A 14,320-nucleotide genomic window follows, 5' to 3' on the forward strand; every position below is an offset into this window, starting at 1 on the left:
GAAATTTGGAATGTCGTAAGTTGGACAAACTTAAAACAGAAACAGATAAGATCATTCATGTTACAGATCAAAAGTAATTCGGATCATATGTTTAGAACCACTCTCAGTGTCTCCTGAGTAAATGCTTGCCCAACTGTGTCTCACTGTGCTGCTATTGGAAATGGCTCGTGTGAATAATTAGTCTGCACATCTGGCCTGCAGTGAATCTGCCCATGAATGAGGAAAACTGACCACTGCTGTGAGTAATAAGGAATCAATTGCTGATAGCAGCAAGAGTGAGAGGGGGGCTATTTCAGAAAAGCCTGCCCAAGTAGAAGAGCAAAGCTTTTGGTGTTCTCCGCAACAATTTGTGTTGGAAAATGGAAGGGGAAGAGAAGCCATCAGTGTCTGGGGAAGTTGCTGCGTGCCATAAGTTAGAGGCCGCGAGCCAAATCCGGCACCTTGCGCAGTGGTAGCCCCATGAAGCAATGTGCTGAGTGACTATCTGCCTCTAGGAGGAAGTATCCCAGTAGCAACCTTTTAGCTCAAATGGAGAGAGCATCTGTTCTTGTTTCACTGTCTTGTAACTGTTACTTAACTCCAATATGCCTCTGGAAAACACAAGGACACAAAAACCAGGATCTTTCCTTGAGTTTTATAGCATTTCATGATGACAAGTTTGAGTCCCTGGGCCTGCTTTTTTTTATGTAACTGCTAATATGCTGTGGTTCCCTCTTGGGATCAGCTGGGGGGAGATTCCTTTCTCTCACAGTGCATTGTCATATCCCAGGGCAGATTAATTTGCTTCAGATTTATTTTCTTCATATCCTGGCTTGAGAATGGCTAAGGTCTTGTAACTGTGTTGTATTCTAAAAGTTTTTCGTGGTATGTCTTTTCAGATACATTGCTATACCTCTAGCAAAAGCCTTAGGTATAAAGAATGTAAGACGTGTGAAGCCACAGCCTAATCCTGTTTTAGAGAGTTATTTCCGGGAGTGCTCAAAACATCCATCCCAAGTAAGGATTCTCATTCTTTTAATCTAGTTTTGGTTTTGGAAAATCCCAAGTCTTACTGTTTCCATCAGCTATCAGCAGTGACATCATGGGATGAGTTCCAGCTGATTGACAGATGACTTAATTTATTTGGGTTTTTGTTGCTGTTCTGCTGACAAGGGTATATGGCATCCAAACAGAAAATATGTTTAAGATGTTTAATTTTCTGGTGTGCTATTCTAGGTTAGACTGTTAATAGTATTTCCAGTGAAGAGCAGTGTTCCATCTTTAACTTGTTCTGCCTGGAGAAAACATCAGCTGACATCTGTTGTTGGAAAGTGGTATCATGTTTATTGCAAGCAATAATATTGGATCACTGGCATGGAAGCCTTTTGATCCATTATATTGCTGCATACTTAATCCTGGCTTATGTGAGAAAGAAAAGCAATCTTTCTATTACCTTGCTGTTTGTTTTTAAACTGGAACAAGAAAAACGTAATAGCCAATGTTTACCATCCCCAAAAATGAGGCAACTTGATTGTTGATGGGAAACAGGTACTTCACTGGGAATGCAGCCTCAAAGTTCGCTTACCTAACTACAGTTACCAAACAACTGCACACTGGTTTTGAAAATAAACATGTGCTTTCTAGTAATGAGGGTTATTGAGAGTTATTGATACATGGAACCTTGCTTTCTATCCCTAATTCTGCTGTTCTCTTACTGTGACTTTTGCCTGATATCATCAGGAATAGATGTATTCATGCTCATATATAAGCTCTTCTCTCTCTGGGGAAGTATCCCGATCTCTGCTTCATACCTTCCTGCTGCATGAGTACAGTTTGACAATTAATCTCTGAAAGGAAGCACAGCATTTTTGTGCTCCTCAGTACATGGGAAAGATTGAAGCTGCCTCCTTTAGGTGTCCAGCTTGGGGACCAGCATGCCTGGGAAAGCATGCAGAGGTCTGGCTGGTGCCTGGCTCCGCTGTCAAAATGCAGTCAGTATTCCTGCACGGCAAGTAGAGGGCTCCCCAGCCAGCAAGATGGGCTGAACACGCAGGCCGTTTGCACTCCTGCTTTTCCCAGCAGCTGAGGTGCCTTTGCTCACATTCCAGAGCTTTCTCTGAGGGCAGGAGACTAACTGAACTGGACTTACCTTGGTGGTGCTGCCACCTGCTATTTGCATACTTGTATGCTTGCCAGGAAAGAACTTCCCCAGGGATGAGTTGAACACTACCTGTACTCCTACAGCAGCCCTAGGGCAGGTCAGCCCACACCTTTCACACTTGGGGATGGAGGAGAGAGAGGAAGCCCACAGGCTGCTGCACGTGGGACACTGAGCACCGAGATATGCAAGAGCCACACTGCCTTGTGCTTAGCACATGCTGGCATGGCTGCATGGAGCAGAGCCGCTCCGGCTTCAAGAGCACACATATAGCAGGGACACCAGACTTGGACACCAGACTTGCACTTGGATGTCTTGGATGCATTTCCAGGCAATGCTGTAGCCCGTGTTTATCTTTAGATGTCCAAAGGAGGCAGTCTGGATTTTGCTCAGTAAGACTAATTGACTTGCATGTACCACAGAAGGACATTGGATTTGAGAACAGAGCTCAGGTCACCTTAATTCCAGGCCCATGTCTCACTTCCGGTAATCATTTAAATATAAAGTAATATTATAAATAGGAAAGATTAGATACAATGTCCACATGGGTTAACACATGGCACTTCCCTCTCCAGCCCAACCTCTTGCTTATCAGTAGAAGTTGAGTGTTTGAAACTATCAGAAGCTACCAGAAAGATAATCGCATAGTTTGTGGATCTGGACATTTCATGCCTGCTTTATTTATGCAAATTATGTCTTGAAAATTTGGGTTTCTGTGAGTATCAGTCAAAAATTAAAGCAGAAAACCTCCAAGTAAACCCCCATAAAGAGTTAATACTAGTAATAGTTTTAAATTAAGACGTTACAACAGTGAGAAGCTGATTTGTGAACTACAAAATAAATGAAAATGACATTGGAATGCATCTTATTGCTAACGCTGTTCCATTTTTTGCAGTCAGATATTCAAGGCCTTGCCAAGAAGTGCAACTGTACTGTCCGTTTGGTGGAAAAGTGGTTCAGGAGGCGGCGAAACCTTGAGATCCCAACAGTGCTTCGGAAATTCCAGGAAGCTTTGTAAGGAAAAAACAATGCTCTTGATAATTATGGGGTTTACTTTAAGGGGGATTCATTTCCAGAAAGCTGGGTCTGTCTGACAAGGGGTTTGGTTTGTGCATGCACAAACAAACTGAAAGGATCTAGTAGCATTTCTCCAAACAGTGTGACTTTTGAAAAGATCAGGTTAATCGTTTCTCCTGAAAAAGCCCTTAAAAATACTACAGTTTTCTTCCTTGTGTAATAATGAACTTATTTGTAGGCTCCTGCTACATAGTGCTTAATGAAAACGTGCAGAGAATAGGGAAAAGTTTTCGTGTCTGGCAGTAATCATATGGGAACAAAAATGCTTACTCCTTCTTGGTTATGTATGTCCTCTTGGGATGCTATTATGTGTATAGAAGTCAGCTCAAGAGCAGGAATTGTGGCATCTGAACTAAATGATAGGTGTGACAGTTTGAACATGGGGTACTTTGCAAAACATGAGCTGAAATACACTGCTGAGAGTGGGCCATTGGGCAATTTTGAGTGATAATCATGAATATGTATGAAGTTTCAAACCCTCCTGCATATGATTGAAAAGTGGAAAAGCATCCAAGAGTCTGATTCTTCACAAATGTGTGAGAACTCCCCCATACCTAAACATTTTACTATTTAACTATTCCAGTGTTAGCCAAAATCTCATGCAAATTGCAAATCCCCAAGTGGGCATGGCTTGACTTACATAGCTCATCCCTTTTGGATACTGAAATGATGTAAAACACTGGTGTAAAACACTTTCCTGATGTCCTGTGGGTTTGCATTTCGACTAGTGTAATTCTATTGGCAAAAATTCACATAATCATCATATTTAACCTTTTAGTATGATGAGCTTAAGGCACGAGGGTTAAAAGTACAGCTGCAAAGCTCAAAGTGGAGTAATTTATCAGTGTGAATCAATATGATGATGATTTGATGCTGTCCTCTGGTGGGCATAAATCCAGTTGATACACAGAGGTGTGTCTCGCTGAAGCCTGAGTTGAGTAAACTGACATCCATGGCTTATTTCTGCCGTTGTTTTGTGGATCAGTTAACTTTGTGTTATGAGTGACAATAACATTTCCTGCTCTTGCTAAAAGCCCTGACATGCTGCTGATGCATGTCTCTGGTAATACACGCTGAAGAGTGAAATTCAAACTTGCTTGGCAGCTTGAGTGAGGATGAAGCAAACAGGTTTCTCTTGCGCAATTTTGTGAACCTTGCTCTGCTCTCTGTCAGTGAATTTAAATGGGTATAATTCTCAAGGCAACAAATGAGGAACAGAGTTATTCCATGCTAGTAGTCAGTGTTCTGAGCATTATGAAATTCATGAAAGCCAGCAATCTCCAGGATCATTTTTCTGAATCACAAGGAAAATCTGATGAGCCACATCTAAACCATACTCAAGCTATTAGTGCTCCCAGTTAAGCAACACCGGGGTTTGGAACGCCCTTTGCATGAAACCTTCCCTGCCTTAGAAGACTTACCAGCCTTTAACTTCACCTACTAAATTCTTTTTTTGCTAGGCTCGTTTCAAGAGAAAAGATTCCTGAAGTGAAATCAGAAAATCCTTTCACATAGCTGTTGTGCAGAGCTCTCCCTGGTGGCCAGGCTCAGAGCTTAAGAGGCACTTGGGTAAAATTTGGTGAATTTGGATGAGTTTTACTTTAGGTTGTGTTCACCAAATTCATAAAGACGCTTGGCTGCATGCAAAATGAGGTAGTGCTCTGGCAGTCTTGCACATTGAGTTCATCTGAAGCACTTGGTGTTTATTGCCAAGTGTGTTCAATATATGTTTGTAGGGCTGGGGACTAATGGCACAGTCTTGTTAGGTGCTCTGTGCTTTGGATCTGATGCAGAAAACCACTTACACTTTACAATCAGCACAGAATCAGTCCCGCTATATCCACTGGGCTGCTCACACCTCCCTTGCTTGAAACAAGAGGCGTGAGGGCAGAATCCACCCCTGTGTAAAGTCTGCCCCATGCCACGGTGTTGCTTTTCCTGGCACCTCTTGGTTAACTCTGAGCCAGGTATTACTTGTGGGTTCCACTCTCCCCTTCCATTTGCTCTCCTAATTTCCACCATGTACCCTTAAGTTTTTCTGTCTGTGCAGTGGGTGTTCTGAAGGGTTATTTTCACCTGAGGAAAGGTGCTTTAAAGTTGAAAAGGAAACCAGTTATTTATTACCAGTGTATCAAGTGGCAATTTTAGAATTGTTTTCTTGGCTTCTTCCATGGGCGTGAGACGCATGATTGTGTCTAGCCTCCTCCATTCCATGTCCTCATCTTTTGTTTGTTTGTTTTTCTTGTAAAATGCTGGCTCAGTCTTTAAGCATCTCATTCTTCCACCTGGGATATCAGCTTCCAGGTAATGAAGGGCTCGGAGAGGAGGGACTGCTTTTACCAGGCAGGTTCTCATCATCTCTCGTACGGCACTTAATTAATGTTTGCCAAAGACCACAATTTCTGTACATTTCAATCCATTAGTACAGTGTTCTTGAGGCATTCTCTCCTTTTTTAGCCAGTTTAGGTTTTCTGGGAAGCTCTTTGCTGCTTTCCTCCAGGGCATCTCTTGTTCTGTAAAACAAGTTCTCACTGGGTTTGGGACCTTTGACCATGACCTTTCTTAGCACGTGAAGTCCCACAGTGATGTCCTACTGATCTTGAAGAGCGGCTCTGGGAAAGATCAGGCTTATTCCTGCCAAGGGGAAGAGAGGAAAGGAAGAAGTTTTCCATCACCTGTAGAGGTGGGAGTGGGAACGCTCCAGCTGAGTCTCCAGCCTCACCCAGTCCTGGGGACAATACCTCCCACACAGGCTCCAGGGTCATTACAACACTGATTGTGGCTCCACATCACAGCATCCTGCTCTGACATATAGAAGCAACAACACTGCTCACTAAGATACACGAGAACTTTTTTCCCTTTGACTTACCAGATCAGAGGAGAAAACCTGAAGGTTTTATCTGCCTTAATGCATATCCGTTTAAGCCACAGAGAGCTCAAATCAGGCTAAATGCTGGCAAACCTACTCAAAGATTGGGGTTTATAGTTTATTCAGACCTCTGACATAAGACATAAACTAATCCCGTAGCTGTTAAAGTTTCGTAGGGCTCCCCTGTTTTCAGCAATTGGTGTTAAGAGAGAGAAAAAGAAATTAACCCAGCAACTGAAGCAAGTCACTGTTGGGGCTCACAGTGTTTGCAGTGCTGGATCAGATGCGAAAGTATGTGCCGCGTGGCTGAAAGGCCTTCCAGAGCCAGGGAACTGTGAGATGTTGTTCTTGGTGTGGATATTCTAGAGGGATTGATAGAGTGGGAAAGGTTGGTGTTATCAAACCTTAATTTTTGGGGAATTTATTACATTTGCTGTGACTCTTCTCTTGATCAGCTCATGTCTGGCTGGAAAATTACTGCTGTGATTGCAATCGAGAGATCTGCATTGTGATAATGTAAAATAATTTACTACCTTAGCAATTAGTCAAAGCTTAATAGTTAACATTAAGTTATTAATAGTTAATAATAATTTAATAGTTAAATATTAATAATTCAGATACATTTAATATGTATAAACCCTTAAAGTAGAGTATGAGGGCACGTTTGTGTGAAGATTGTCTGTGATATACAATGATTTGCAGTAATTCTGGCTCAGGACAGCTATACAAAATATAATCATTCTTTGTTCTTTTTCATTTTGATTTTGCAGCTGGCGATTTTCATTCTATCTCACATCCTCCATTGCTGGGTTTATATTTCTATATGATGTAAGTTGTTAATTTTAAGGATTGGTATTCTTATATTTTCAACAAAATAAGGACTGGTTTCTAGACCTTCTGGAAGCCCACTGAATGACTCTTTGGGTTCAGCTCTTTGCTGTATGTAATCTAGATGCAATATGCACTGAGGTTGCACTGAATTCTTCAATTATCTTTTGAGCTTGTATGATAAAATACTTTGAGTAATCAGTATTTTTAAGGCAAGTTTTAAGAAGTCCCACAGATGGTTTTACAACATGCCTTGTTAACACCTACAAATGCATCACATGGCCATGTTTTTCTCAAAGGGGGCCATAAACCTTTCTTGGCAGCACTACTGGGGGTCACAACAATGGTGTATTTCATGGCTATTTATTGAGGTGTTGCTGCTGAGTCAGAAGTTGGGAATAACAGAGAGAGTGCTGCTTATAACTACGTGAGCACTGCCTGGGGTGTCATTAATGCTTCTCCCAAGCAGCGGAACGGTTCTCAGCGTGTCTACATTCATCTGGCTCTTCTCCCTAAACACTGTTTATCATCATGGTGTGTGTGGCTGGTAAACACAGCAAAATCTAATCACTGTGGCAACATATCTTGAGTAATTGCAGTAATAAAACACACACCCACTGCTTTGGATGATGAAATGATGAAATGATGAACTGGAATGTTTCAGGTGTCCTGAAAAGAAGCCAAAAGCTGGGACCAATAGAATAAATCTGAGATGTAAGATCCCTTTAGAAATTGGTGGGGAGCAGTTATCAAGACTATAGCTTCTTAGCCTACTCCACTTAGAGAAATACTAGGTATTGAATATTTTGAGTTGAAACAAGTTATTGTGGCTCAGCTGATAAGTGTCTGTCTCATCTGTCTTCCGTAGAAACCATGGTTTTATGACATCTGGCAGACGTGGGTTGGCTACCCATTTCAGGTGAGGTTTTTGGCAGGTGAGGCCATTGGCCTCGAGGCATTCCAGGTTATTTCCCCATTGGAAGGGGTAATCTTCAGAAGCACTTCTCCCTCGCAGCAGGCACCGCCTCAAGAGGTGCTGCACCAAAACCTTTTGCCCTTCTTTGATACCTCCTGCTGACCGCTGCAGGACTTGTGTGATCTGCCTGTGCTGTAGCTCAGCCCTCCAGCCAGACCACTGTTGTTTCTTCCCACCCCAGCTTACCCATTGCGTGCAGTAGATGCTTTCTGTGTTACTGGTTTTGGTGCAGAAACCCCAAAGCTTCCACCAGGCTTGACGATGCTTTGAGGCACTGCAGAGTAGCATCATGCAGAGGGTTATGCCAAGCAGCCCAAGTGCTGTGTGTCTGCTGGGCCCTCTTGCTCAGTGTGCAGGTAGAAAGAATGCTGCAGTGATTTGGTTTGGCGTAATGTGAAGCCCTGCTCTGGGGATCTCTGCTCAATGCTCTGGTTGTTCCCAAGGGTCATGAGGCATTTGTTTCTGCCTAAAATATTTTGCTAACAGTCCCATTAACAGATGATTCCAAGCAAACTGCCTTCTTACCATCTGCCAGAGGGCCTTATTGTCCTTCACTCTTATTTTTATAAATCTGTGATCCATCACACTGCCTCCTTATTCCTGTCCTAGGCAGGGGCCAAGAATAAAAAGAATCCCGACTCCCAGTTTTCCAGCTTCTCCTACTCATGGGACCTGATAACCAAGCCTACTTCCTGCCACCTGGGGAACGTATTGAACCAAGGGAACAGCCAAACGCAGCATCTAGGCCTAAGCAGATGCCTGGGATTTTAGCACAAATAGCTGACACTTTAGTCATGGGCTGTGTGAATGTTTAATGTGTTAATTGTTCACCAAAATGCAGGGCTTGGTTTACTTGCAGTTGTTTGTAATTAAATGCAGAGGCACTCTGCGTGTAGTTCTCTGACAAACACACACAAAAAAGCATGCTGAAATTCAGAGGGGGGGAGGAGCTGCAGAAATTGAGAGTTTGGTCTGAGTAAAGGTTAAAATATTTGGCTCCCAGAACATCCTTCTTAATGAAGCCCAGAACAGGGATTTAGTTTAGTTTAATTTCTTAAGCAAGACTCAGCAGAGGAGCAAAAGAAGTGAGGAAAGTTAAAAGTAAGTGATTTTACTTGGCATTTGCTTTCTGTTATTCTCAGTTAACTGTGATTTTCTCCATTACAGACCCTGCTGCCATCCCAATATTGGTACTACATGGCTGAGATTAGTTTTTACTGGTCTCTCTTATTTACGCTGGGGATTGACAACAGAAGGAAGGCAAGTGGTCGTGCTTGTTTGTAGCTAGAACCTCTGTTTCTGTGGAAGGGGGGAAAAGCTTTCGTAAGGAAAAGCACTGTCCTGACACTGGATTTGGTGCAGCCACATGAGGGCAGCATCAGTCTGTCCCTGGCACACCTGCACACATCCAAGCTCTCCTACCAGGGCGCCTCTGCGCACGTCCTGCCTGTCACTTAGTCCTCACGCAGACCCTCGGGGGCTGTACTTACTTGGCTTTACCTTTGTGTTTTTCTCTCCTTCCCAGGATTTTCTGGCTCATGTCGTTCATCACTTGGCAGCCATTGGGTTGATGAGTGGCTCTTGGTGCGCTAATTATGTGCGTCTTGGGACACTGGTGATTTTTGTGCACGATACTGCAGATTTCTGGCTTGAGGTAACCCTGCTCTCCATCTCTTTTTTTTGTCTTGGGTGTTTTGATTGGTGGGTTTTTGGTTGCTGCCCAGGTTACATTCAGTGACATTTTAATCTTTCTGCCACAAGTTTAATATGATCCCTTCCTATCCCCACAAAGACATGGCTTCACAGATTTGTAAATTGTGAGATAAAAAAGAACTTCTGGATAATTTAAGCTGATACTCTGTTAAAGAATCCATTGTGAGAAAAGAGCACAAGAGAAGTTCTGCAGTACAGAATGGGGACTGGAAATACAGCTGCCTCCCTGGATTATTCTTGCTTTGCTGTTAAAATTAGACTAAGTTGGCTAGCCTGTGAACAGCTTGTCATGATACCAGTTCTCAAGCAAATTTAGCAGCCAAAATTTTGGCTGCTTCTCCAAACTGGCTTAATTTTGTCAGCATTTACACCCTTGTGTTGACCCAAGGGGTACATCTACATTAGACTTCTGGTTGGAGACACTTAAGCTGTCCCTGAACAAGGTACCACAGGCATCTACTGGCAAAAGAAACATTTCTTCCCCTGGACTGAAAGGGAAAGTCCCTTCCCTGAACTAAATATCAATGGTTAGAAATGTTTAAGACTCAGAAGTGTCCTATTCTGCACACAGCACTGCAGTCACAGAGACTTGCTCCTGGGTTTCTTAGAAGACAAATGCCCACTATTTCCTTCAACAGAGTTATCCTGACTTTATAGCACCAAGACTGAGAGCACAGCTTCATCACCTCTTGTGGTGGCAATGCCAGTGTAAACAGCCCTTGTAGGCTGTTTTCCATCACTGTGCAGTTCTGCTGCTGATACTCTGTCCCTTGTATTAGAACAACTAATTGCGGGGTCATGGAGTTGGGATTGGTCCAGATTAAACATGTGCATACAGGGTTTTTTGCTGGGTTACTTTTAGTCCTGAATTGCCCTGTGGCCCAGGTAACTGTGTGACCTTATAAACAGTTGAGCTGACAATTGGTAGGACAGCGCTCGGATGGAAACTAAGGTTGGGTACCAGAATTACTTAATTCAGCCCTGCCACTCAAACAAAAACGTCCATTAAACTGCTGTTTGAAATCTAGGCTTGGCACCTGAAGCTTTGCTCGCACTGGATAGCATCTGCTTCATTCAACAGTGCCCAGAGTGATTGCTGAGTGAAGCATAGAGAGCTGTACAGTTCAGCTGGGGGATAAGCAGCAACTATAATCCTTATTAGCAGGATAGAGACCAACAGGAGGATCTCCAGTTCTCAGTAAGGAGAAAGCAGAAGCTGAATTAGGCACGGAGAAGGGTCAGTAACATGCATGCACCAGAATGCCTGTGTAAGGGGTCACCGCTGCTCCTGAGCCTGCAGATGTGGCCAGCAGCTTCTCTTTGATTCAGCCCATTTTGAATCTGGTACAAGAATGAGAGATCACCTCTGTTTTCAAGAGCACTTTGTGTTTTCATGACACTTCTATATTCTGATCCAAGAGTGATTCTTTAGGCCTTTGATACAGAGTCCTCTCCTTCAAGATGAAAGGAGAAATATAAACAAAGAATCTGTTTTGATACTGCTTTATTAGGTATCAGTAAAATGATTGCCTTACATGTCAAATGGGGAGGATATCTTCTTCCTGCTTAGGTGGAAGATGAGTCTTTATTTATGAAATGCAGAAAGGAACTTAATTCAGAGAATATTTGTAATACATTTGATGGTTTTCATTCAATGCAGGCAGCCAAAATGTTTAATTACGCTCACTGGGAGAAAACCTGCAATATGCTCTTTATCATCTTTTCTATTGCATTCTTCATCACAAGAATCATCCTGTTCCCCTTCTGGTAAGCAATATTTGATGTATTCACAGGCTTTTATTTCATTCCCATTGGGAGATTAGTATTGGTTGTGATGGGAAAAGGAAAGGAATGGATTGTACTTTAGAGAGCAGAAGCAGAACTTAAGCTCAGTAAAAACAATTTCTTAAATGAGCATCTTGAAAATAGCTAACCTAAATAAAGGCTTTTATGTATTATTTCACTTATTTTTGTGAATTGTAATTAAATGCTATGAGCTCCTGCATTTTCAAGAGGATTGAGCTACTTAACTAGGAGAAATAATTCCTCCCTTTCATTCCATCCCTCCTGCTGTAGCTGCAGAGGCAGAGTACAGTGTAATTCCTACATGATTATAGTTAATTATTTTGCAGAGCCTCCCTTTTGCTACCTAGTTTTGGGTAGTGCCACTCACTCACATGAGGAGCATTCAGAAAAAGTTAAGGTGAACCAATTACCTTATGAAGTGAACACAAGTAAATCATAGCTTGCTTAAACACTTGCATGACTTTGGTGTACTATAATTTAATCTGCTTTGGAGTATCCACATGGGTGCTTAGTGTGCTTAATGCTTAACATGTTTAGCTTTTAAAAACTGTTTAATGTGTTTCACATTCATGGTTTCCTTGACTTGCTCTCGTTTGCATTCAAGCCTCTCCCCCCATGTGGACAAACCCTTAGAGACTCAAGCTGGTTAAATTAATAGTTCTGAACATTGATCAACACAAGGATTTAATTTCCTGTAGTATTTTCTTTCAGAAATGCTGATGCCTTTTACTTTATTGTTATTTTTTTATTAACTATACAAGTGATCTCCAATCATTTTGCTTCACTGAGTTTCTTGTTCTTGAGTTCTTGAGCTTCGAAGCAAAACATGATGAGATTAAAGGCACTCAAAAAGTCCCAAATAATATAGAAGTAGTGAAGTCTGAAGATGGACAAAACATATGTTAATTAACAAAAAGCCCTGTTGTAAAGCCTGAAGGATTTTCTCTGGAGTGTGGATTACAGATTAGAAAGAATTTGTATTAAAAAAGAAGGCATAGGAAAGCTCTCAGTTGCACAGTATCTAGACCACACAGAGATCAAGAGTTGGAAAAATAGGATTGTGTTCTAACCTTGTTTAGAATACTTTTGTGCAAGACTCCAATCTCTCATCTTCTGAAGTCTGTATTTCAATAGAGATGCATAATGTAGTTAAGACAGGGCTTGTTAATGCATGTCATCTTTGCAGAGCTTTTTAATATTTGTGGAAATAATTAATCAGTTTGGAATGTGAAATTATAAATAGCTGCAAATAGCACAGAGATGAAATCTTTCACCATAACTCTGACCTTTGTTTTTCAGGATTCTTCGTGCCACGTTGTATCAGCCTACGTTCTACTCCACGACTCCTGTCATAGCGTATTTTCTGTTCAATGGGCAGCTGTTGATCCTCCAAGGCTTGCATTTATACTGGGGTTACTTAATTTTCAAGATTTTGAAAAGGTTCATTTTCTTAAAGGTAAGCAATTTACTTCTGCAGAAAGAAGTGTGAAGTATCAAACGGATGCTAATACCTCCAAGACACTTACTTGGAATTTCTTACTGTTTTCGTGAACTTTCATGCCAGCATTTTTGATAGGGATCTGCAGGGTATAGAGCTGTTCAAATGTGCTTTCTAACTCTGAGTCACAACTAAAGTCATGGATCAGAATAGCAAAACTTCAGCTAAAACTGTTTTTTGCTTGTATCTGATATTTGGTCTGACTGTAAATGAGAAATGATCTCTCTCAAAAACTGAAGCCCTGAGATGGTGCAGAACTCTCTAGAAGTTCTTGTGTTCCGAGTGAAAGCAATCTTTTCTCACTGGACTTTGTAGGAACATACCAAAAGAGGAGAGGCTTAAGCATTGACAGGTATATTTTGCTCATTAAGGGGAAACCTAAGTTGTGCTATTGAAAAATGGTATTTCTTTTGAGGATCAAGATGCAAAACCTTAATTGAGCCAACTCTGCCCTTTTATCTGAGGCAGTTAATGCTGTGAAGCATCTTAAGGAAATAGAAATGTTCCTTCCTACATGCATTTAGTTGTTGCTTGCCTGATGACAGAAATCATCCTGTAATTATTGGATTCCTTCAAATCTGATGGAAATAGACAGCTGGATATCATAGGGAGCCCCAATGTCTACCCTAGAAGAAAACTGCAGTTACAAACTCAACCCCTGTTAGAGAGCAAACAGCTGTACAAAAGGGACAAATCTGTAGAAGAAATGGTTTGCGTTTTTCTGCTCCTAAAGCATGCTTCTGTGTTCCCTTAGCCACTGAGAAGCTTGTATTTCTTGTGTGTTGCTTACCTCTGTTAGATTAATTACAAAGTTATTTCTGGCCTGCTTTATTAAGTGTTAAAGTGGTTTACTTCTCATTTTCTACTTTCTGGCCTTGTCTCTGTGCTGTTCTCACACAAGTCTCCTGATGAAATCAAGAGGGACATCCCTCTGCCTTGCAGCAGAGGAAGAGAAAGGCTTTCCCATAACTCTCCATCCACTTAGTTGAGGTTATGAGAGTACAATGCAAGAAGGTCTTCAGATCCAGTGGGGAAGAGGACGTTACTGGACCAGCTATATAAGGCCATTCTGCCCTGCCTGCTTAGATGCCTTTGTAAGGGGCAGAAATGTTTTATTTTGAGATAAGAATTTTTTTGTATTAGTCATTGCTAAAAAATGGGCAAGCAGCGAGCCTGCATCCCTACCATAGATTTTTGATTCCTTATAGAGCTCTGGGAGAAGACTGTTTCCAAATAACATTTTACAGTGGTAGCAGCAGCAGCCCTAGCCCTTTTCAGTCCCTATGACTTCAGCTGGCTTGCATGTGCAGCCTGTTTTCCATAGCGGTGGCAAACTTGGCTGTGAAAGCAGCCAGTGCCTCCAAAGCTGTAAAGGCAACGTTGCAAAGAATGGTGTTTGCAAGGCGGCGTTTTTAT

At 41.9% G+C, this 14,320-nt stretch overlaps 1 protein-coding gene across 5 annotated transcripts in view; it reads left to right on the forward strand.

Moving 5' to 3' along the window:
• Positions 1-14,320, forward strand: part of CERS3 (ceramide synthase 3) — a 48,100-nt gene that overhangs the window by 16,938 nt on the left and 16,842 nt on the right. For all 5 annotated transcript variants that reach the window (XM_030497485.1, XM_030497482.1, XM_030497486.1 and 2 more), the window contains exons 3-10: positions 879-996; positions 3,033-3,151; positions 6,854-6,911; positions 7,780-7,830; positions 9,055-9,147; positions 9,413-9,541; positions 11,261-11,367; positions 12,706-12,862. In XM_030497485.1, the coding sequence (XP_030353345.1) occupies positions 879-996; positions 3,033-3,151; positions 6,854-6,911; positions 7,780-7,830; positions 9,055-9,147; positions 9,413-9,541; positions 11,261-11,367; positions 12,706-12,862 (832 nt within the window). The remainder of the gene's footprint in view (positions 1-878; positions 997-3,032; positions 3,152-6,853; positions 6,912-7,779; positions 7,831-9,054; positions 9,148-9,412; positions 9,542-11,260; positions 11,368-12,705; positions 12,863-14,320) is intronic.

Source organism: Strigops habroptila, chromosome 9 (assembly GCF_004027225.2).
Source record: "Strigops habroptila isolate Jane chromosome 9, bStrHab1.2.pri, whole genome shotgun sequence".
NCBI classification, from domain to species: Eukaryota; Metazoa; Chordata; class Aves; order Psittaciformes; family Psittacidae; genus Strigops; species Strigops habroptila.